General features: G+C 44.4%; 1 protein-coding gene across 1 annotated transcript in view; it reads left to right on the top strand.

Moving 5' to 3' along the window:
• LRP2 (LDL receptor related protein 2) overlaps positions 1-21,971 on the top strand; it is a 449,269-nt gene that overhangs the window by 268,485 nt on the left and 158,813 nt on the right. The window contains exons 39-46 of the mRNA XM_063932587.1: positions 1,244-1,483; positions 3,224-3,412; positions 4,537-5,457; positions 7,269-7,434; positions 9,632-9,790; positions 11,691-11,980; positions 20,188-20,391; positions 21,615-21,857. Of these exons, the coding sequence (XP_063788657.1) occupies positions 1,244-1,483; positions 3,224-3,412; positions 4,537-5,457; positions 7,269-7,434; positions 9,632-9,790; positions 11,691-11,980; positions 20,188-20,391; positions 21,615-21,857 (2,412 nt within the window). The remainder of the gene's footprint in view (positions 1-1,243; positions 1,484-3,223; positions 3,413-4,536; positions 5,458-7,268; positions 7,435-9,631; positions 9,791-11,690; positions 11,981-20,187; positions 20,392-21,614; positions 21,858-21,971) is intronic.

Consider the following 21,971-nt stretch of genomic DNA (forward strand, 5'->3'; position numbering starts at 1 on the left):
GGTACAAGGACTGCTATGGGTGAGGGGTGATGGTGCTGGGAAAGAGGTGCAAGGTCAGAGGCAGAACCAGCGGGGGTGCTAGGGGGCACCAGCCAAAATCTTGCCTAGGGCATCATATTGGTTAGGGCCGGCTCTGTAAAGTATTATGTGTAAATTGCACTATGGAGATATAACAGAGTCCTGGAGTGCCCTGCTTGAGTTTTAGACATGCCAGTCTGGAACCTGTGATAGCTACATTTACAGCAAAGGCGCACAGGCAGTTGATATTCTAATCGGGGAGTGCCGAAATTGAACTGGGCATCTATCTATCTATCTATCTATCTATCTATCTATCTATCTATCTATCTATCTATCTATCTAGTATATACAGTATATATATATATATATATACATATAAGACTATATATTCAAGATTGTACGTTATTTAAATAGTATACAACATTTTTCATGTGTTCACTGTTTTTGCGCTCATGTTACTACCATTTTAGCATTTTCATTGTTACATTCTTCTTCATATGCTGTTCCTATGTTGTACAATATGACAGTGCATGACAGAGCATATGTAGGGAAGAGACAGGTACATCTGTGTGACATCACTGTGAGCGTGATTCAGAGGTGAATGCAATGCTGATGTTTTTCCACTGCACATGTTTCAGTGTTGCATTGCGCATGAGTCCAGATGGCGGTAGTGGTGAGGATTTGTATGCAGAGTGACTGACAGTCAGTAAGCGTTTGTGGGAGATAATGATGCTGGATAGTCAGGCGCAGCGCAGGCATGTAGCGGGTGCGGGATGTGTCTCAGCCTACGCCTGCATCTGTGTGTGCAGTTACAATGGCTCAGGTGGCTTACTCACGATGCACATTCAGAGCACCCATTGGGTTCTTCAGATGATCGATGGTGCAACCGATGTGTTTCCGATAGTGTGTCTCTGTACGCATGCAGAGGATTTATGGTGCTGCAATTTGGCTTCTCAGTACAAATCCCCACAGCTGTGACATTTGCATATTTTCACAGGATCGCCGCGTACTGAATCGCGTTGCATCAGGATTTGTGTCATCTCTGAATCAGGCCCGGTGTAATCAATGTACAATGCACTAAATATGAAACAGAGTCAGTGATTCTCTATTAGTATATAGTGATCATATTACAACAGAACGTAGGGTGATTGTAATGATTGTGTTGTAGAATTTGATATTTGTTGTCTTCAGAAAAAAACATGAACTAATATTATTTCCTTCTCAGCAACGTCTGGTTCTTCTAATGGCTGCAGCAATAATCCTGACAGCTGTGAGCAGCTGTGTCTGCCCAAGCCTGATGGCAAGTTCTCTTGTGCCTGCACCACTGGATTCAGCCTGAGCGCTGACAACAAGACGTGCACCCCGTACAACTCCTTCATAGTAGTGTCCATGCTGTCAGCAATCAAGGCCTTCAGCTTAGAATCCGCAGATCACTCTGAAGCCATGACGCCAATAGCCGGGCGCGGTAGGTCTTGCTGTCTTCTTTACACTAGTAGTTATATTCGATGTAATTTGCAGGTTCACAATGCAGAAATAAATGTTACAGTGATAAGACAAATATATGGTGTAAACAAGCTACATCGGCTGTGACCTGCATTGTCTCAATGAGTGTGATACATGTGGCCAGCGGTCACATGACCGACACCGGCATCCCGGTCTTTAGAATGGTGACAGGGGACAGGGTAATGATTTTACTCTTCCCCTGCAACCTAAACAAACCCCAACCCACCTGGGGTGACGGCTAGGGCTAAGATAGTGGCTGGTGGCGGCTAGGGCTAGGACACAGGGGGTGGCAGCTATGGCTAACCCCTCCCCTCTAGTGCCTAACCCTAACTCCCCCCCCGGGATTTTGAGTAGTGCCGGGATTCCAGCGTTGGTCACATGACCGCTGGCATACTGTTCGCCGGGATGCTAACCGTATCCTGTCCCAATAGTGCTGCTACCTGCAGACTTGCTTAAGTGATTTAGTTAATATATTTAAAAGTATCTCTGCTGTAACTATTAGAGAGAGTCTGTGGTAGATTTCTATAGAAACTTTGAAGTGTATGTTACTGTACAGTAACACATATGTAAATGTAAACTTTTATTATTTTTATTGTACTTTCGTTTCAAACTGTTAATTTACTTTGTATTCATGAATAAGCTCTATGTACTATAAAAGGAACAATTACCATAATCTGATGGAACTTTTAGGACAGAGTTCGCTCCCCACTATCCCACATTTCGAGCCCTCTCTATGTTACCAGATGGTGATACTTTATATAACAAGGGTGGCATCATAGGGCTAGAGTCAGAGGGCTCAATTGGTACCCAGAATCATACATTCTCAATTGCGCTGTTTGTCTCAAGATAACTGTCTCTTCTAATCAGTTGCGTTTCGATAATGGCTGCAGTGTGTGCCGGGCATATGGGCCCCTGGGTACAGAGGGCCCACACCACACACCCTGAAACCATTTTTTCAATATTTATCTCTCCAGAGTGACTCTGAGCCCTAGGTCTTGTGCAGACCTCCAGGAAAATAGCAGATGGATAATTTTTTCCTGGTATTTTGCACATGCACAGTAGGGAAAATGGCCGCTGCGCCATTTTCCCGGAGTCCTGCACACCACCTAGTGCTCAGAGTCACTGCAAATGTTTGCTAGAGGGGAGGGGTCCGGATGGTGACTGCACACAAGACCCTCCTCTCTTAATACACCTCTGGGTCTAATCTTATAGTAGTATTGTAGACTCCAACCTTGTGGCATTATGAGGAGATTTAGCAATACCTCTAAAGAGGAAAGGGGAAGAAGTTGCACATATAGACACTGCCAACATGATAGAATGTTGACAAACCGTCCCTGGTAGTCTAGCGGTTCCTTCAGCTGCGGCCGAGTAAGTGTTGAGCATTTCCGGCACAGACACGTGACAAGCAACATTCCGGTGATTATTCTCCCTGTATCCCTAAGCCCTACACCTAAGCCTCCCCCTAGTGCCTAACTAACCCTAACCCCTTCCCCTCCCCCATGGTGGTGTCATTATTATGGTTGTTGACATTATGACTTCACCCCTTCTCCACCTGTCCCATCAGAGCGCTGTGGCTTTAGTTTAAGCTCCTTACCTACCTAGCTGAGCTGCAGTGTGCATGATTGGAAGCATTGTGCTATCATGGTGTAAATGTAAAGACACATTCATATGTGAAGATAAATTCTGCATTTGTTTTCTACAGGACGTAATGCTCTCCATGTCGATGTCCACGTGCCATCTGGTTTCATTTACTGGTGTGACTTCAGCAGTACAGTGGCAGCTTACAATGGGATCCGGCGTGTGAAACCCAATGGATCCTATTTAAGAAATGTTATATCAAGTGGTATTGGGAGAAATGGGATCCGAGGGATTGCTGTTGACTGGGTTGCAGGTAGCTTAAACATAATATTACATTTGTTTGGATATATGTTCAAAAATGTTAAGCAAAAAAAAAAAGAGTCAAAAAGAGCAATGCTAGTATGTGTGTGTGTGTGTGTGTGTGTGTGTGTGTGTACAGTGGATGAAAGTCCTGTGAGTGGCACTTATGCTACATTGTTGCTGTATATATATATATATATATATATATATATATATATATATATATTTCTCTAGCATCCATAAGGGATATTTGGGGAAACTAGTACGATGGGGTATAGATGGGGTACAAAGGAGCCAGTGCACTTTAAATTTCTTCAACTGGGTGCGCTGGCTCCTCCCCTCTATGCCCTCTCCCACAGGCAGTTTAGAAAATAGTGTCCTCAGGAGAGGATGCACATCTCTGCAGCTCCAGAGAGTTTTCTTAAAATTCAATTTTATTGACTTTTATCCCATTCCACTTTTTGACACTTTAAGGATTTTTTTTTTCAAATAAAATGTTGTTGTCTGCAAAAGTATAAACCTAACCTTTAAAATCCTGTATGTAACTCATTGGCGGTCACAGGAAAGAGCAGCCCCTACCACTTTAGTTCCACTTACTAATATAAACTTTTCTGGGGGGTTTTCATGTAACACTACTTTGTTTAGCCTTTTGTGGCTTAAATGAATCATAGTAATAAGGTGATAACTGGATTTTTATACTTACGTTAAATTACTTTTCTGTAATAAGTGGTGGACACAACTGTGGAGATTTAGCGCATCCCAATGTGATTGACAGCGGCGGGCGCATGCCGCAGCCACTCCCAAAAAAAAAGGCCTGACAGCGCAGCAGAGATGAACGCAAATGTGGCTGCGTATGCAGCGATCTGCGTTCATCTCTGAATAACCCCCAATATGAATAAATCATACATCCTTCAATGTGTGAGATACAATTCACCACTGGTATTGTGGCCAAGTAAGTGATAGGTACACTATAAAGGTGAGGTAAATCTGCCCCATAGAGTATGTTTATTTTCATTCAGATGGGAGAATTTCAAACCTTGTACTGTAGATATTACATAATTGAAGACATATTTTAGCATTAGACAGTTTTGTGATCCTACAACGATAAAAGTAGTTTGCTATCCATTTTCTTTGCAGGAAATCTCTACTTCACCAATGCTTTCCTGACAGAAACCTTCATCGAAGTTGTTCGTCTCAACATTTCATACCACCGCCGTGTCCTTCTGAAAACTATGGTGGATATGCCCAGGCATATTGTGGTAGACCCCAAGAACAGATACCTGTTTTGGGCAGATTATGGACAAAATCCCAAAATTGAACGTGCCTTCCTGGATTGTACAAACAGAACAGTTCTGGTGTCTGAGGGTATTGTTACACCGCGAGGATTAGCCGTGGACCGCAAGGATGGTTATGTTTATTGGGTAGATGACTCTTTGGATATGATTGCTAGAGTTCGACCAGAAGGCGGTGAGACAGAAATCGTACGATACGGCAACCGTTATCCAACGCCTTATGGAATTACTGTTTTTGACAACAACATTATCTGGGTGGATAGAAACTTAAAAAAGGTATTTAAAGCCAGTAAGGAACCTGGCAACACTGAGCAGCCAACTGTTCTCAGGGACAATATTAATCTCCTTAGAGATGTTACCGTGTTTGACAGAAGTTTTCAGCCAGTTTCACCCCAGGACATTAACAACAATCCTTGCCTGGTGAATAATGGAGGGTGTTCACATTTTTGCTTTGCTTTGCCTGGCACGCAGACACGAAAGTGCGGTTGTGCCTTTGGGGCACTAGGAAGTGATGGAACAAGATGTGTGATTTCCACAAACGACTACTTGATCTATGCCCTTGAGGGATCCATTAACAGTTTACTCTTGGACCCAGAGAATCACAGTCCACCTTTTCCCAGGGTGAATGTTCCTAGGACGTCAGTGGCTCTGGATTATGACAGTTTAGATAACAGGGTGTACTATACCCGGAGTGCTGGAGCTGGACGTAGCCAAATTCGGTACTTCAGCCCCTTGGATATTACTCAACACACAACTGTGGCATCAGGTATACTATATTTAAAAAAAAAAAAAAAAAAAAAAAATATATATATATATATATATATATATATATATATATATATATATATATAGATTGGGCTTTCTCTGCTATTTATTTACTTCAAATATTTAATTAGAAGGATTTTCTTGATTTTCTTGTTAACATACATGGGTTCTAATTCCGATGTGATTGGAGGTGCTAGCGCTGTAGCGATAGCACTAATATGGTAATGCAGCAGGAAGCGTCACACCTTCTGCTGCATTACTGATCCGATCTGTGTCTTGGATGCAGTATCGGATCATCTGTGAAGCTATCAACCAACTGCGTGACCCATGGAATCGCCCAAGCCCACCGTCACAAGTCCTACCTAGAGGCCAGGAAATATCAGTCCTCGGACTGAGATTCTTAGCCTTGTCCCTCCCCCACAACAGTGGCGACTTGCCTCCATTTTGCCACCCCCTCTAAACTGCCAAACGCGTCGGGACCTGAATAAGGCCCATTGTGTAGTACTATATTGTTTTTGTCTGTTTAATGATTACATTTTGTCATGTCTAACGTACAGATGAAGTGGGGCATTAGAATAAAATGAGAATACTTGTTAGTTGTCTAAGTTTGTCTACTGAATTAGGGGTCTATTCACTAAACCTTGGATGGAGATAAAGCGCATGGAGATAAAGTACCAGCCAATCAGCTCCTAACTGTCATTTTTCAAACACAGCCTGTAACGTGGCAGTTTGGAGCTGATTGGCTGGTACTTTATCTCCATGCACTTTATCTCCATCCAAGGTTTAGTAAATAGACCCCTTAATCTGTAAATGTCAGTGTTTACATTTTGGCCTGTACAAGAGACATAGGGGTTGATTCTTAGTTGTATGTAGATGAGGCCACAGCTGCACCTTTTTTCCACAGTTCCGTACAAGTCTCTATGGTAACGGCGCTACAAAGTCATTCACTGATGTAAACCCATACAACCAAATGTGCAAGAGGTGAGGTATACCATCCATCACACCAAGGAAACTTGCACTATCCTAATAGGCAGGAGTATGGGCACCTCTGTGAGCTGTTCAGCATCTTTATATGGAACTGCTTTCTATGGCACATAACATGTCCTTCACACTTACATAAGACGCAACAGCTCCATTTGTCTTTTTAGCCACTGCCCTATTACCTCCCAGTCACCATCCGGGAACACCCCTCCAATTCCTGGGACCAGTAAGTACAGAATCGGTATGCATATGGGCTGCGACTCAGATGCAGGCTCAAAACATAGCTCCACTGCATCCGATATTACTGCTGCGGCCAATTTAGAACCAGCCCCAAAATGAGAGTGTGGTTACAGATGTTTGCTCTATGTTCTGGGAAACCCAGAGAGATGTTTACTTTCCTGCAAACCACTTGGGAGTAGATATATCAAACCTTCTGAAGAGGACCAGTGGAGGTGTCTCCAATAGAAACCAATTATATTCTAGTTGTTATTTTGTAGACTGCATTGAGAAAATGATAGGTAGAATCTGATTGGTTGCTATAGGTAATGCTACCACCGATCCTTTTCAGAAGGTTTGATAAATCTCCCCCTGGGTAAGTAAAAGTTGTTGATTATTTTCTCAGTTAAATTGGGGTTCTGGGTGTTGCTGTGTGCTTTAACTCAGTTATTATAAGTATTTTGTTTGGTAAACGTTTGGGGCTTAAATACCATCAGGGCACAGGACAATTAATATAGCATTTTGCACATCAGTTAAGTGTACCTAAAATGCCATTTAGCTTTTAGTCACACATCAGTAGCACCACATCTCCATGTTGTGTGATTTATCCAATAGATTTAGGAGCTCCAGATGGGATAGCGTTTGACTGGATCCATAAAAGGGTTTATTACAGTGACTACCTCAACCAGACCATTAGCTCTATGGCATTGAACGGGTCTGATCGTACTGTGATTGCTCGTGTACCAAGGCCCAGAGCCATCATGCTGGATCCTTGCAGAGGGTAAGCCAAATTTCTTTTATCCCCATGAAGTGTCAAGTGAGCAGTTTTGAACAGATGAAGAAGTCTGTAACAAACAAATGGGGCACTCTTCCAGAGGTGTCTATAACGGCACCTCGCAGCCAGTATCACTGCTACAGTGATCCTTTGGATGCTCCAGGTACGCAGTCTGTACAGTCGCACATTGCCGCCCCCAGTTAAGCTTCCTACAGGACCAGCCTTTTTGATGCCCTTATTTCTTATCATGCTACAAAAGAATGAGAATGTTAAACAACATAGTAACTGTGTCTCTCTTTTGTCCGCACCTAGGGGCTAATTCAGACCTGATCGCTGCTGTGCGTTTTCGCACAGCGGACGATCAGGTCTGAACTGCGCATCCGCAGGTGCCGCAGTGCGCTAGCGCATGCCAGAGATTCGATCGGCATCTCAGCCCTGCAATCGCCTCTGCCTGATTGACAGGCAGAGGCGATCGCTGGGCGACAGGGAGGCGGGCTGGCGGCATTGGATCGGCATGTTGGGGGCGCGGTCCGCGCAAAACACAGGTGTGCCCGGACCACTATGAACTAGAGACCGACGGGTAGCTCCCTGCCAGCGTGCAGAAGCTGCGCTGGTAGGGAGCTAGTCTTCAGGTACAAAAGCACCGCTGCCGTGCGATGCTTTTGTACCTGTGCGGGGGATAGAGCCAGACATGTGGGGCGGACTAGCCCTGTGCTGGGCGTCGCCCCGCATGTCAAGGTGGCTGATCATAGCCTTGCAAAATTTTGCACGGCTACGATCAGGTCTGAATTAGCCCCCTAGAAAGTCCGTGACTAGGCAGAACTTAATCATTTATTTTCTGATAAACAGATAACTGTCTGCATTTAACACTCTAGTGACAAGGTTTATTGCACCGTTAATTGATTTTAGGATGCATAATAATTAGCTACAATATTAAGTACAATAGAGCAGTTGTTTTGGTGGATACTGGTATGTTACATTTCTATGTACTTGTCATACAGTGGTGTGCAAATTAGTTGGGACAAGCTAAATTTTCCATTCAATCTGTTTATTTATTGATTATATATGAAATACTACACTTTTACCTTAATTTTAATATTCAATGTGTCCACCCTTAGGGTATTCAATGTGTCCACCCCATATTGTTCAAGAATTGAACAATATGTGTGAAAAACTAGTTTTATCCATGCCAAACCGAGTGAACAGTGTATTAGACACTAAGGGGGACATTTACTAAGCAGTGATAAGAGCGGAGAAGTGAGCCAGTGGAGAAGTTGCCCACGGCAACCAATCAGCACTGAAGTAACATTTATAATTTGCATACTATAAAATTATACAGAGCTGCTGATTGGTTGATGGGGCAACTTCTTCACTGGCTCACTTCTCCGCTCTTATCACTGCTTAGTAAATGTCCCCCTTAGTGTCTAATACACTGTTCACTCGGTTTGGCATGGATAAAACTAGTTTTTCACACATATTGTTCAATTCTTGATCGTGAAACCACACCTCACTTTTAGCCAAAATCAGCTTCTTTTTGGTATTGCAATTTTTTTTTAGAGCCTTTTCTTAACTATAACCCACAGATTTTCAATCGGGTTTAGGTCTTGTGAGTTTCCATGCCAGCCTAAAACCGAAAAATTTTCTTTGGGAACTGGCTTGCTAGTGTAGGAGTGAGAAATCCTTCTAAAATGTCTGCATATTAGACGCTGTTCATCATTCTTTGAATTGGTTTTTAGATTGTCAGGTCCTTTTGATGTGAAAGACCTTCAAAACATTACTTTTGAGGGGTGTTTTGGGGATTGGACAATGTGTCCCTGACATAGTGCTTCTCCTACACTTCGTCTGACGACGTTGACACGGTACCCATGAACCCCGAAGTGACTTTCATCTGTGAACACCACTTTCTTCCAGTGCTCTGCTGTCCAATTCTTGAGCTGCTTAGCCCACATCAGCCTTTTTCCTCATGGCATCCGTCAGAAGTTGTTTCTTCAGAGGTCTCCTGGCTCTGCGGCCAACTTCTAAGAGCCTGCGGCGTAATTTTACAACTTTTTGTACTCAAATTTTAGCAAACACGTGCGCTATTTCTAGTTTATACCTTTTCCATTCTGGGAAAAACGTGCTTGTCCCAACTAATTTGCACATCACTGTATGTTAGAGAAATGATTTGCATAATAAAATCTTGTCCCTGTTTTCAATGTATTAGGTATATGTATTGGACTGACTGGGGCTCCAATGCTAAGATAGAAAGAGCTACACTAGGAGGAAATTTCCGCACAGTCATTGTAAACACTAGCCTGGTATGGCCGAATGGACTTACCCTTGACTACGATGAAGAGCGGCTTTATTGGGCTGATGCAAGTTTGTATGTACTTTGTCTCTAAATCACAGGATTGCACATAACAACATATTCCATCCAGTGTTCTGGGATTTTGTTAGCATGGGTACATTACACCTTGCTTTTCTTTGCCGCAAATTGCAAATCATTCCATTGTGAACCATATAGATCACAGTTTCTGCATCTCAAAAGGATATTAATACATTACAAACTGTACAAAGAAGGGCAACTAAAATGATGCATGGCCTACATCACAAAACATACCCAGAAAGACTAAGAAATCTCAATATGTATAGTTTGGAGCAGAAAAGGGAAAGGGGGAACATGATAGAAACTTTCAAATATATCAAGGGTTTTAACAAAGTCCAGGAGGGAAACATTCTCCAAATGAAGAGAAGCAATAGGACACGAGGACATGCACTGAGACTGGAGGGGGGAAGGTTCAGAGGAAATTTGAGGAAAAATTACTTCACAGAAAGGGTAGTGGACAAGTGGAATAGCCTCCCATCAGAGGTGGTAGAGGCTAAGACAGAAGAGCTATTTAAACATGCATGGGATAGACATAAGGATATCCATACAAAGAAATAAGGATCAAACAAGGTTAGAGATAAAAAATAACGTTAAAGGGGGGGGGGGGGGGGCAGACTAGATGGGCCAAGTGGTTCTTATTTGCCGTCAAACTCTATGTTTCTGTGTTTCTATGTCTCAACAGAAGATTTCTAAACTGAATCTTCTGTTAACCACAGAAGAAATATTTTAGTTGAGTTCTAAAATACATTTTCAAATGAGTAATGCAACAGAAAGAGGAGAGTGGAGCTTAATATAGGTCCTGATTCATGTTTGCACTGTAGGTGGGGCAGATTTAACATGTGCAGAGAGAGTTAGATTTGGTTGGGTTATATTTTTTCTGTGCAGGGTAAATACTGGATGCTTTTGCATGTTGTAGGGGTAATTCAGATCTGATCACAGCAGCAAATTTGTTAGCAGTTGGCCAAAACTATGGGGGTAATTCCAAGTTGATCGCAGCAGGAATTTTGTCAGCAGTTGGGCAAAACCATGTGCACTGCAGGGGAGGCAGATTTAACATGTGCAGAGAGAGTTAGATTTGGGTGGGGTGTGTTCAATCTGCAATCTAATTTGCAGTGTAAAAATAAAGCAACCAGTATTTACCCTGCACAGAAATAAAATAACCCACCCAAATCTAACTCTTTCTGCACGTTATAGTAAATTTGTGCTAAACTATATACACTTCTAGTACTTATTGTTGTTACTGTTTCAATGTTTGTCCACATATACCTCCAATAGTGCTGCAAATCTTATATATATATATACAGGTTGAGTATCCCATATCCAAATATTCTGAAATACGGAATATTCCGAAATACGGACTTTTTTGAGTGAGAGTGAGAAAGTGAAAACTTTGTTTTTGATAGCTCAATGTACACAAACTATGTTTAACACACAAAGTTATTAAAAATATTGTATTAAATGACCTTCAGGCTGTGTGTATAATGTGTATATGGAACATAAATGAATTGTGTGAATGTAGACACACTTTGTTTAATGCACAAAATTATAAAAAATATTGGCTAAAATGACCTTCAGGCTGTGTGTATAAGGTGTATATGAAACATAAATGCATTCTGTGCTTAGATTTAGGTCCCATCACCATGATATCTCATTATGGTATGCAATTATTCCAAACTACGGAAAAATCCCATATCCAAAATACCTCTGGTCCCAAGCATTTTGGATAAGGGATACTCAACCTGTATATATATAGTACCTTACAATTAGTTACACACAAATCTGTGAAAAATGTTGATGCAGGTGTAATATATACTGTAGGATTCATTTGTGTCAATATTCTGTCTTCTAAACAGCATTAAGAAAAAGTATTAATTCTGTATGTGTTTTTTTTAAACAGACAGAAGATAGAACGTTGCTCTTTAAATGGCACAAACCGAGAAGTCGTCATTAGCACGGCGATTTATCCTTTTGCTATGACACTGTATGATCAGCACATTTATTGGAGTGACTGGAATACAAGGAGTATTTACCGGGCCAATAAACACGATGGCTCAGATCAGATTGTCATGATCCAGAACCTGCCCCAGCGTCCAATGGATATTCACATCTTGTCTAGAAGCAAGCAGCAGCAGTGTGCCAGCCCCTGTGATCAGTTCAATGGTGGATGCAGTCACATCTGTGCACCAGGTAGAATATGTATATACATATATATATATATATATATATATATATATATTAGCAGCCACGTGCATGTGTACCATCATTTCAAAATAGCTGAATATTTACATTTCAATCCCACAATCAGTAAAAATATGGACCTGACCGATATTCAGCATTAGATTGGGCAAATCTATTTGATATTCCTTTTAGCTAGTGTTTTAGAGATCACTGAAGGTTTTTTTGTGTTTATGAATGCAGTAAATGCAGAAATGAAACACGTTGCAATATAAGTAGCAACATAATGCAAAGCATGTAATGACAGCATGAAAGTGGAAACATTGGATTTTAAACACATTTTATGTAATTTAGAGTTGATCGCAGCAGCAAATTTGTTAGCAGTTGGGCAAAACCATGTGCACTGCAGGGGAGAAAAATATAACATGTGCAGAGAGTTAGATTTGGGTGGGGTGTGTTCAAACTGAAATCTTAATTACAGTGTAAAAATAAAGCAGCCAGTATTTACCCAGCGCAGAAACAAAATAACCCACCCAAATCTAACTCTCTCTGCAAATGTTATACCTGCCCCCCACCCCCCTGCAGTGCACAGGGGGGGTCATTCCGAGTTGATCGCTCGCTGGCTAGTTTTAGCAACCGTGCAAACGCTATGCCGCCTCCCACTGGGGAGTGTATTTTAGCTTAGCAGAAGTGCGAACGCATGTGCAGCCGAGCTCTGCAAAAACAGTTTGTGCAGTTTCTGAGTAGCTCTGAACCTACTCAGCGTTTCCAATCACTTCAGCCTATTCGTGTCCGGATTTGACGTCATACACCCGCCCAGCAAACGCCCAGCCACGCCTGCGTTTTTTCAGACACACCTGTGTTTTTGCAAACCCTCCCTGAAAACGGTCAGTTGACATCCAGAACCGCCCCCTTTCTCTCAATCTTCTTGCGGCCATCAGTGCAACTGAAAACTTCGCTAGAACCTGTGCACAACCACAACGGGCTTTGTACCCGTACGTCGCACGTGCGCATTGCGGGGCATACGCATGCGCAGAAATGCCATTTTTTAGCCTGATCGCTGCGCTGGGAACAATGGCAGCTAGCGATCAACTCGGAATGACCCCCATGGTTTTACCCAACTGCTAACAAATTTTGTGCTGCGATCAACTCTGAATTACCCCGACTGTTTTAGTAATAAATGTACATTTGCAATGTAATAAAATACAAACACATCTACATCCATTATTTGCCTCTTTATAAATCCCATGGAAATCTTCTTTCTTCAATAGTACCATCTCAGATGGCAAACAAACAAATTGTTTATTTATCTCATTTATATAGCACCTTTATCAGGGCTGGTTCTAGCCCTTGTGGCGCCCCGGGCGAAAAATAGGGGCATGGCTTCATACAGGGGCATGGTCAGTTACGCCCCCTGTAGAGTTGTGCCCCCATTTGTGCCCCCAGTAGCACCATTTGTGCCCCCAGTAGCGCCATTTGTGCCCCCAGTAGCGCCGCTTAAAAAAAAAAAGGATACTTACAATCCCCGCTCCTGAGTCGCGGCCGTTGCAGACCTCCGCCGCTGCCGCCGCCGCTCCTCTCCTCGGATCTATGGGAGAGACGTCATGACGTCTCTCCCATAGCACAGCATACACACTAGAGGTCAATCATGACCCCTAGCGTCTGTGCCAGTCCCACAATGCTGTGCGGTGCGCGATAACGTCCTCGTGCACCCCACAGCAAAGGTACTCTATATGAAGGGAAACTAGACGGATAGCGTCTAGTTCCCTTCACTGTGGGGGGACACAGCGGCAGCGGGGGGCACACACAGTGGCGGATCTTGCCATGGTGCGGCGCCCTCCGGATGGCGCCGGCGCCCTCCGGAAGGCGGCGCCCCGGGCAAAAGTCCTGCTTGCCCGTGGCAAGATCCGCTACTGACCTTTATATTACACATTTACATTGGTTCCTTCACGAGTGGAGCTTACAATCTAAATCTTCTACCACACATGGATACACAACACACAGTTTTCTCTAACGTCCTAGTGGATACTGGGAATAGTAGATTACCAAGGGGTATAGATCCGGTCCACCGGAGCATGGCACTTTGAGAAATCAATAGTGTGTGCTGGCTCCTCCCCTCTATGCCCCTCCTAGCAGACTCAGTTTAGAAAATGTGCCCAAGAAGCTGGGTGCATTCTATTGCTCTCCAGAGAGTTTTCTTCAGAAATTTCTATTTCAACCAGTCTGCCTGCATCGTGGGACTTAGGGGGGGGGGGGGACCGAATCAACTTCTTTAGAGTTAATGGTTCGTATCCCCGCTGACAGGACACTGAGTTCCTGAGGTGATGTTTCTCATACCCCTCGGGTGTGAGCCCATGCCGCCAGCATGCCGCCACCCATAACAGATGCCGAAGAGACGCGGTGCGGAGAGTGTTACACTGGGGTCCCCGGTACAAATGGTGGCATGAAGGGACAATGATCACCCGGCTACGGGCCGCGGTGCCCACTGAGTACCAACACTGGCAGCATGGTAAAAGGGGGTTGTGCACTCTCTTTTTCCACAAATAATGGAGTAAGCCAGTATAAACTACAGGGACCGCGCACCATTATGGGGGCGGGGCTTCCCGGAGAGCGGGACCAGAGGCTAAACGGCACCATTTCCTGCTGCTGCTGATCTGACAGGCTGCATGCTGAGACTGCTCCTCCACAGGACCTACTGAATCACCAGGGGGTTATAGTGAAGGAGGGAGCACATAGTCAGTGGTTAAACCGATGTGTGGAAATTTACACATAAGAGACATCCAGCTGCTCGGTCTGTGGTGTTGTGTGCTGTTCCCAATCCTCTCTGTGTTACTCCATTCAGGGTGGTCTGGGATAAGTGTGCTATATCACTAATACTGCACTGTGTTTCATAGTAATCTGTGTGTTTTCTACTCAAGCATGCAGTATTATACTGGGGCATGAAGGGCCCACCGGGGGAATGCTGCTGTAGGGGCCCATGCTTAAAGATATAGCCAGGTTCCAGTGAGGGCATGGGCAGCCACCATAGAGGTTTGGCTAACCATTACATGTTCTGTGCCCCTTGGTAAATATGTAATAAACCAAATTATTGTGAAGTATAATGTAACATATGTATAGTGCATAAATCCAATGCACTAGGATAGTCTGGGACTTGATCCCTAGAGGAGGAGGAGGAGGAGGGCCCACAGGCAGTAGGGCCCACCGGTGGTTTCCCCTGTTCCCCTGTGGGCCAGTCCGACCCTGCAAGCATGCCTGCAAATAAGTCTGTGTGTACTTTATGCAAGGCTAGGTTTACACCTTTCTCACATGGGTCCCTAATGTGTACCCAATGCTCACTACCTTCACAGGGTAGTAATGTGCAGGAACCTGAGTGGATGGAATCATTTAAAACTATGATTACCTGTATTAATTCAGAGTTAGCTATGGCTAAACAAGAAAGACAGACCCTGAAACAAACAATGGACACATTTTTGATAGCTACTGCCGACCACAGGCAGGCTCCTCAGCTTCCCCTGTTGGTCTCATAAACGCACTCTCCCACAATTATTGCAATCTGACTCTGATTTTGAACTACCAGAGTTACTTTGATGAAGGAAGTGCTGAGGTGGACGAGGATAATTCCCTGTCCCCAGGTGTTGAGGCCCTCAATTATGCTATTAGGGAAGTGCTCAATTTTCCAGATAAGGAGGAAGAACAGACAGAGGAATTGTTTTTAATGTGAAACTAAAGTCCTCTGCAACCTTCCCGGTTTCTAAAGAATTAGATTCCCTGGCTAAGGCAGCGTGGATAAATCCTGACAAGAAATTTATTACCCCTAAATGGGTGCTAACTTAATTTCCTTTCCCTACATAGGATAGAAAAATCTGGGAAATTCCACCGACAGTGGATGCCTCTGTGTCCAGGCTGTCATGCAAGATTGTTTTACCTGTACCTGGGGCTGTTTCTCTTAAAGACCCAGCTGATCGCAAGATTGAAACCACTCTTAAATCAATTTACACTGCAGCGGGTTTAACCCAACACTCTACCATAGTATGTGGCTGGATTTCTAGAGCCATGGTAAAATGGTGTGATGAGATTCTGAAGGGCTGCTTACACTACCTCAGGAAGAGATAGTTACATCACTACAGCACATCCAAGATGCTGCAAACTTCATGAGCGAGGCTGTTAAGGAACTTAGTATCATTAACGGCCGTACCACTGTTATGGCAGTATCGGCTCGTGGAGCCCTGTGGCTGCGACAATGATCATCAGATGCTGATTCTAAAAAATAGGTTGAGAACCTTCCTTTTACCTTGTTTGGAGAAGAACTGAACAAGTGGATATCTCAGGCAACTGCAGGTAAATCTACATATCTGCCGTCTGCTCCCCCACCAGTCAGACATCCCTATCCTGGACCCTCCCTGCAGTCCTTTCGGGTGGCCAGATTCAGAGGCAAAGCCAGAGGTGCCTCCAATGCTGCCAGATAAACTCGCGGTAAGTCCCGTAAACCAGCGGCTGCTGGACCTGCGGACCAGACCTTTGGATCCTCTTCCACGAAGCCCTCCATGTGACGGTTGGCCCCAGCAGCAAGGCGACTTTCAGATAGGTGCTTGCCTTCAACACTTCGCCCACATATGGGCAGAGTCCTACCGGGATCCTTGGGTGAGGGACCTCATATCCCAAGGATACCGGCTGGAATTCCAGGAAATCCCTCCTCTCAGATTCTTCAGGTCAGGCTTACCAGCTTCACCGGTAGCAAGAGTTTCCTTACAGGAGGCAGTACAAAAGCTGCTTTCTACGGGAGTTTTGTTCCAGTACCTCCTCAGCTGCACACAAAGGGGTTTTACTCAAGTCTCTTTGTTGTTCCGAAGCCGGACGGCTCTGTACGACCAATCTTGAACCTCAAATCCCTTTATCGTCGAGTGTTCAAATTCAAGGTGGAATTGCTAAGAGCTGTAATAGCGAATCTGGGGGAGGGGGAGTTTCTGGTGTCCCTGGATATCAAGGACGCATACCTGCATATCTAAATTTGGCCCCCTCACCAGGCGTTCCTCAGGTTCGCGATACTGGACCAGCATTTCCCGTTTCAGGCCTTACCCTTTGGTCTCTCCACAACCCCAAGGGTATTCACAAAGGTCATGGCGGAGATGATGCTACAATTGTGCATGATGGGTGTCATTATAATCCCGTACCTGGATGATATCCTGATAAAGGCGGTGTCCAGGGAACAGCTGCTGCACAGTATCGACCTGTCTGCTCGGTTGCTTTCAGATCATGGATGGATACTCAATTTCTAGAAATTTCACTTGGAACCGTCTCAGAGAATTCAGTTCCTGGGGATGATCCTGGATACGGTGTCTCAGAAGGTTTACCTTCCAATGTACAAGGCTTTAACTATTCAGTCTATGGTCCGGTTGGTGCTGAAACTTTGCGTGGTCTCAATTCAACTTTGCATTCGCTTGCTAGGCAAGATGGTGGACTCCTACGAGGCGATCCAGTATGGCAGATTCCATGCGCGACCATTTCAACTGGATTTGTTGGACAAATGGTCGGGATCTCACCTACACATGCATCAGCATATAACCCTGTCTCCGAAAGCATACATATACCTGCTATGGTGGCTACAAGTCTCCCATCTGGTGGAGAGTCGGAGTTTCAAGACCCAGTCGTGGACACTGTTGACAACAAATGCCAGCTTCTGGGGTTGGGGGGCTGTGACTCAAGGGGCACAGTTCCAGGGGACATGGTAGTTTCAGGAATCTGCTCTTCCAATCAACATCCTGGAACTCAGAGCAATTTACAATGCTCTAATACAGGCCTCATACCTCCTTCAGAATCAGGCCATACAGGTACAGTCGGACAACGCCACAGCAGTAGCGTACATCAACCGACAGGGAGGAACAAGAAGCAGGGCCGCATTGTGAGAGGTGTCAAGAATACTCCTTTGGGTGGAAGCCAACGCAAGGGCCATCTCAGCCGTTTACATTCCAGGAGTGGAAAATTGGGAAGCGGACTTCCTAAGCAGGCACGACCTCCATCTGGGGGAATGGGGCCTCCACCCCCAGGGTGTTTCAACAACATGTTCACCGGTGGGGTGTCCACAGATAGACCTGATGGGTTCTCATCTCAACAAGAAGCTCTGTCGTTACTGCTCCAGAACGAGGGACCCGCAGGCAGTTGCAGTAGACGCTCTGACGATGCCATGGACTTACCAGTTCATTTACCTGTTGCCTCCATTTCCTCTCATCCCAAGAGTTCTCAAAAGACTCAAATAGGAAAGAGTTCAGGTGATTTTCATTGCTCCGGATTGACCCTGTTGCTGGAGGAACCCTGGCCTCTGCCGCTTCTCAAAGACTTTCTTCAACGAGGACCGTTCATCTATCCAGAGTTACAGCGGCTACGTTTGACGGCCTGGAAGTTGAGAGGGAGATTTTAACCAGAAAGGGTCTTCCATCCAAGGTGGTTTCCACTATGATCCAGGCCCGTAAGGGGGTCACTTCCAAACATTACCACCATATTTGGAAGAAATTTGGTGTGAATGTAGAAAATGTGGAATTTTGTCTGGGCCGTTTTCTACTGTTCCTGCAAGCAAGAGTGGATAAGGGCTTACGTTTAGGCTCCATAAAGGTTCAGATTTTGTCTCTCTCTTATCTTCTTCCAGAAACAACTGGCGTTACTTCCTGAAGTACAGACCTTTCTTAAGGGGGTTTTGCACATTCAACCACCCTTTGTTCCTTCCATGGCTCTGTGGGACCTTAATGTGGTCTTTACCTTTCTCCAGTCGGATTGGTTTGAACCCCTACATAGGGTGGACTTAATGTATCTAACGTGGTAGACTGTTATGTTGATGGCCTTGGCTTTTGCTTGATGGGTGTCAGAATTGGGGGCTCTGTCCTGTAAGGACGCATACTTGATATTTCATGAGGATAGGGCGGAGCTCAGAACTCGCCCACAGTTTTTGCCGAAGGTGGTGTCAGGCTTTCATGTTAATCAACCAATTGTGGTTTTAGTTTTATCTGACAATTCCGTTACTCCAAAGTCCCTGGACGTAGTGAGGGCTTTGAGGATTTACATCAAATGGACTGCTTGCAACAGGAAGTTTGACTCGCTTTTCATCCTTTATGATGCTACAAATATTGGTCACCCTGCTTCCAAGCAGTCCATTGCTCGTTGGCTCATATTGACTATCCAACAAGCCTATACTACGGCAGCTCTGCCGCTGTTGAGTTCTATTCAGGCCCACTCCGCGAGGTCAGTGGGTTCTTCCTGGGTGGCTGCCCGGGGGGTGTCTCAGCCTTACAGTTGTGCCGGGCAGCTATGTGGTGTGGTTCGAACACATTCGTTAAGTTCTGCGGGTTCGACACCTTGGCCAAAGATGACCTTCAGTTTGGTCAGGCGGTCCTGCAGGGGTCTCAGCACTCTCCCACCCATTCTGGGAGCTTTGGGATGTCCCCATGGTAATCTACTATTCCCAGTATCCACTAGGACGTTAGAGAAAATAGGAATTTAAAACCTACCGATTCCTTTTCTCATAGTCCGTAGTGGATACTGGGCGCCTGCCTCAGTGCTTCGGGTCCTGCATAAGTGTTCGTGGTTGGGTTTGCTGTTGCTTCCCCTTTTCCTTGTTTGGTTAGCGTTGCTATCCTTCTGTAGTTAGCGTTGCTTTCCTCTGTTAGGGTTAGCTCTGCTATCTTTGTTGTTATTGTGTGTTGGTTCATTACCTCACCGCTTTATGTGTTATATCCTTCTCTCAAAGTATGTCCGTCTCCTCGGGCACAGTTTCCTAGACTGAGTCTGCTAGGAGGGGCATAGAGGGGAGGAGCCAGCAAACACTATTGATTTCTTAAAGTGCCAGGCTCCAGTGGACCCGATCTATACCCCTTGGTAATCTACTATTCCCAGTATCCACTACGGGAAAAGGAATTTACCGGTAGGTATTAAATTCCTATTTTTTTTTACTTTGCTAAATTTGTCTTAAAACAATTAGGAAGTATTACAATACAATATTCTCTCCCTGAGCTTCTTTTTAAACTACTAGAATACAGTGAATCTGTCTCCCCCTCTCCTACTTTTACATACAGATGGTACTGACGTTGGGCAGTACTATCCGGTAAAGGTGCGAGATTCAAAGAATTAAGGTAAAAAACATTAAGAACCCCCCCTCGGAATGAACAATTGTTTGATTACAAACTGTTACATTGTGGTGACAGTTAATATACCAATATTGTCTACATTTTCAGGTCCAAATGGAGCGGAATGCCAGTGTCCTTCAGTTGGCAGCTGGTATTTGGCAAACAATAACAAGGATTGTATTGTAGACAATTCAACAAGGTGTCAAAGTGGGCAGTTCACCTGTCTTAATGGCCGCTGTATTCCAGAAAGGTGGAAATGTGACAATGACAATGACTGCCGGGACAGAAGTGATGAACTGGAACGTGTATGTGGTGCGTTACATTCGCTTAAGATTTTTTTGTTGTACAGGTTCTTTTTATTCATTTTGCAGAAAATATATACTGTATAATCATCATAAAAGTTAATAATTGGAAGAATTTAGAATAAACAATTGTATTGTACATTATAAAATGGCACAGAAATGAAAGCATAAACATTAGATGCACAGTCATGATCAAACCTCATTCATTGATCAAACCCTTGACCATGGCAGATGCAATGTTGTGAAATAGATCCTATATTTGTGTAGGAATATGTATCTGTAATATATAGCTGTAATGAATGGTGATATAGGAGGCCTCTCGGGTGCAGTATACAATCGGAACCTTTTCCCCCTACAGCCCACCTGAACTACTTCATTGCCCTTTATATACTGCAGTTCCAGTAACTGAAGGCATTACTCCTGCTGCTAAGCCACTGCATTACATCCTTTAACTGAATAGGGGCCTCCCAAAGAGTAGCAGCCACCCCCCATAATGGTGAGGACCCGCTCGCTCAACCCCAAAAAGAGCCTGGCGTGACAATCACAGCGTGACCACACCTCCTTTACACAGAGGCCCCTCATTTCTCATGGCCCTGAACCTAGAACATACAGATGTAGCACACTCATCCAGCCTGTGACTCGGCTGCACGGGCACATGTGCCGCGCCTAGGCACACGTGCGCCTAAGCACTCCGAGCTGAGTCTAAGTATACCGCCCATTTATTCCTATAGGCATGTGTACTTAGATGCATGCGCACGTCCTAGTCGCGGGCACACTTGCCGAGCCTACATTGCCGTGAATATGCCAAGCTGGATGAGCGTGGCTACATCTGTACCATGTCAAGACTATCTTATTAGTAATTTGTTAATGTTGTTTTTAGCCTTTAAACTCCAACCACTGTTTCCATAAAGGCTGTCAGTCGGGTCATCAGTAAGTATGGAAGTATTGGCCAGAACACACATAATTGTGATTATCTCTCTGATCCAACCCTATCTTAAAAGAGTGGCCTGGAGATAGTTCCTAATCTGCTGCCCTTGCCAGCACTCCTCTGTGCATGCCTATGTTGCTGTAACCTGTACTAATGATAATGATTATTTTCTCCCGCATGCAGTCCGTTTTGCAGCTGTTTTTGCTCTGGCAGGTACAGTAAGAGAATAAGAGTGATGTGTTCATTTATGGCACAGTACAGAGTCTCTGCACTTTGCTTACAGTATTTCTGTTTTCTGTTGCCAGCTTTTCATACCTGCTCCCCGACAGCGTTCACCTGTGGCAATGGGAAATGCGTTCCCTACAGCTACCGCTGTGATCATTACAATGACTGTGGAGATAACAGCGATGAGGCCGGTTGTCTGTTCAGGATTTGTGACCCAAACACTGAATTTTCCTGTAATAATGGCAGATGCATCTCACGCTCATATGTCTGCAATGGAGTCAACAACTGCTATGACAACGGCACATCTGACGAGCGGAATTGTCGTGAGTTAACCATTTATATTATTGCAAATAGGCTTAATTAAAAGGGAACGCCAATGAGGTTTTTTTTTTAAACCTTGTTACTTTTCTTCTGCTCTGTAATTTCTTTTAAACAAT

Source organism: Pseudophryne corroboree, chromosome 7 (assembly GCF_028390025.1).
Source record: "Pseudophryne corroboree isolate aPseCor3 chromosome 7, aPseCor3.hap2, whole genome shotgun sequence".
NCBI lineage: Eukaryota > Metazoa > Chordata > Amphibia > Anura > Myobatrachidae > Pseudophryne > Pseudophryne corroboree.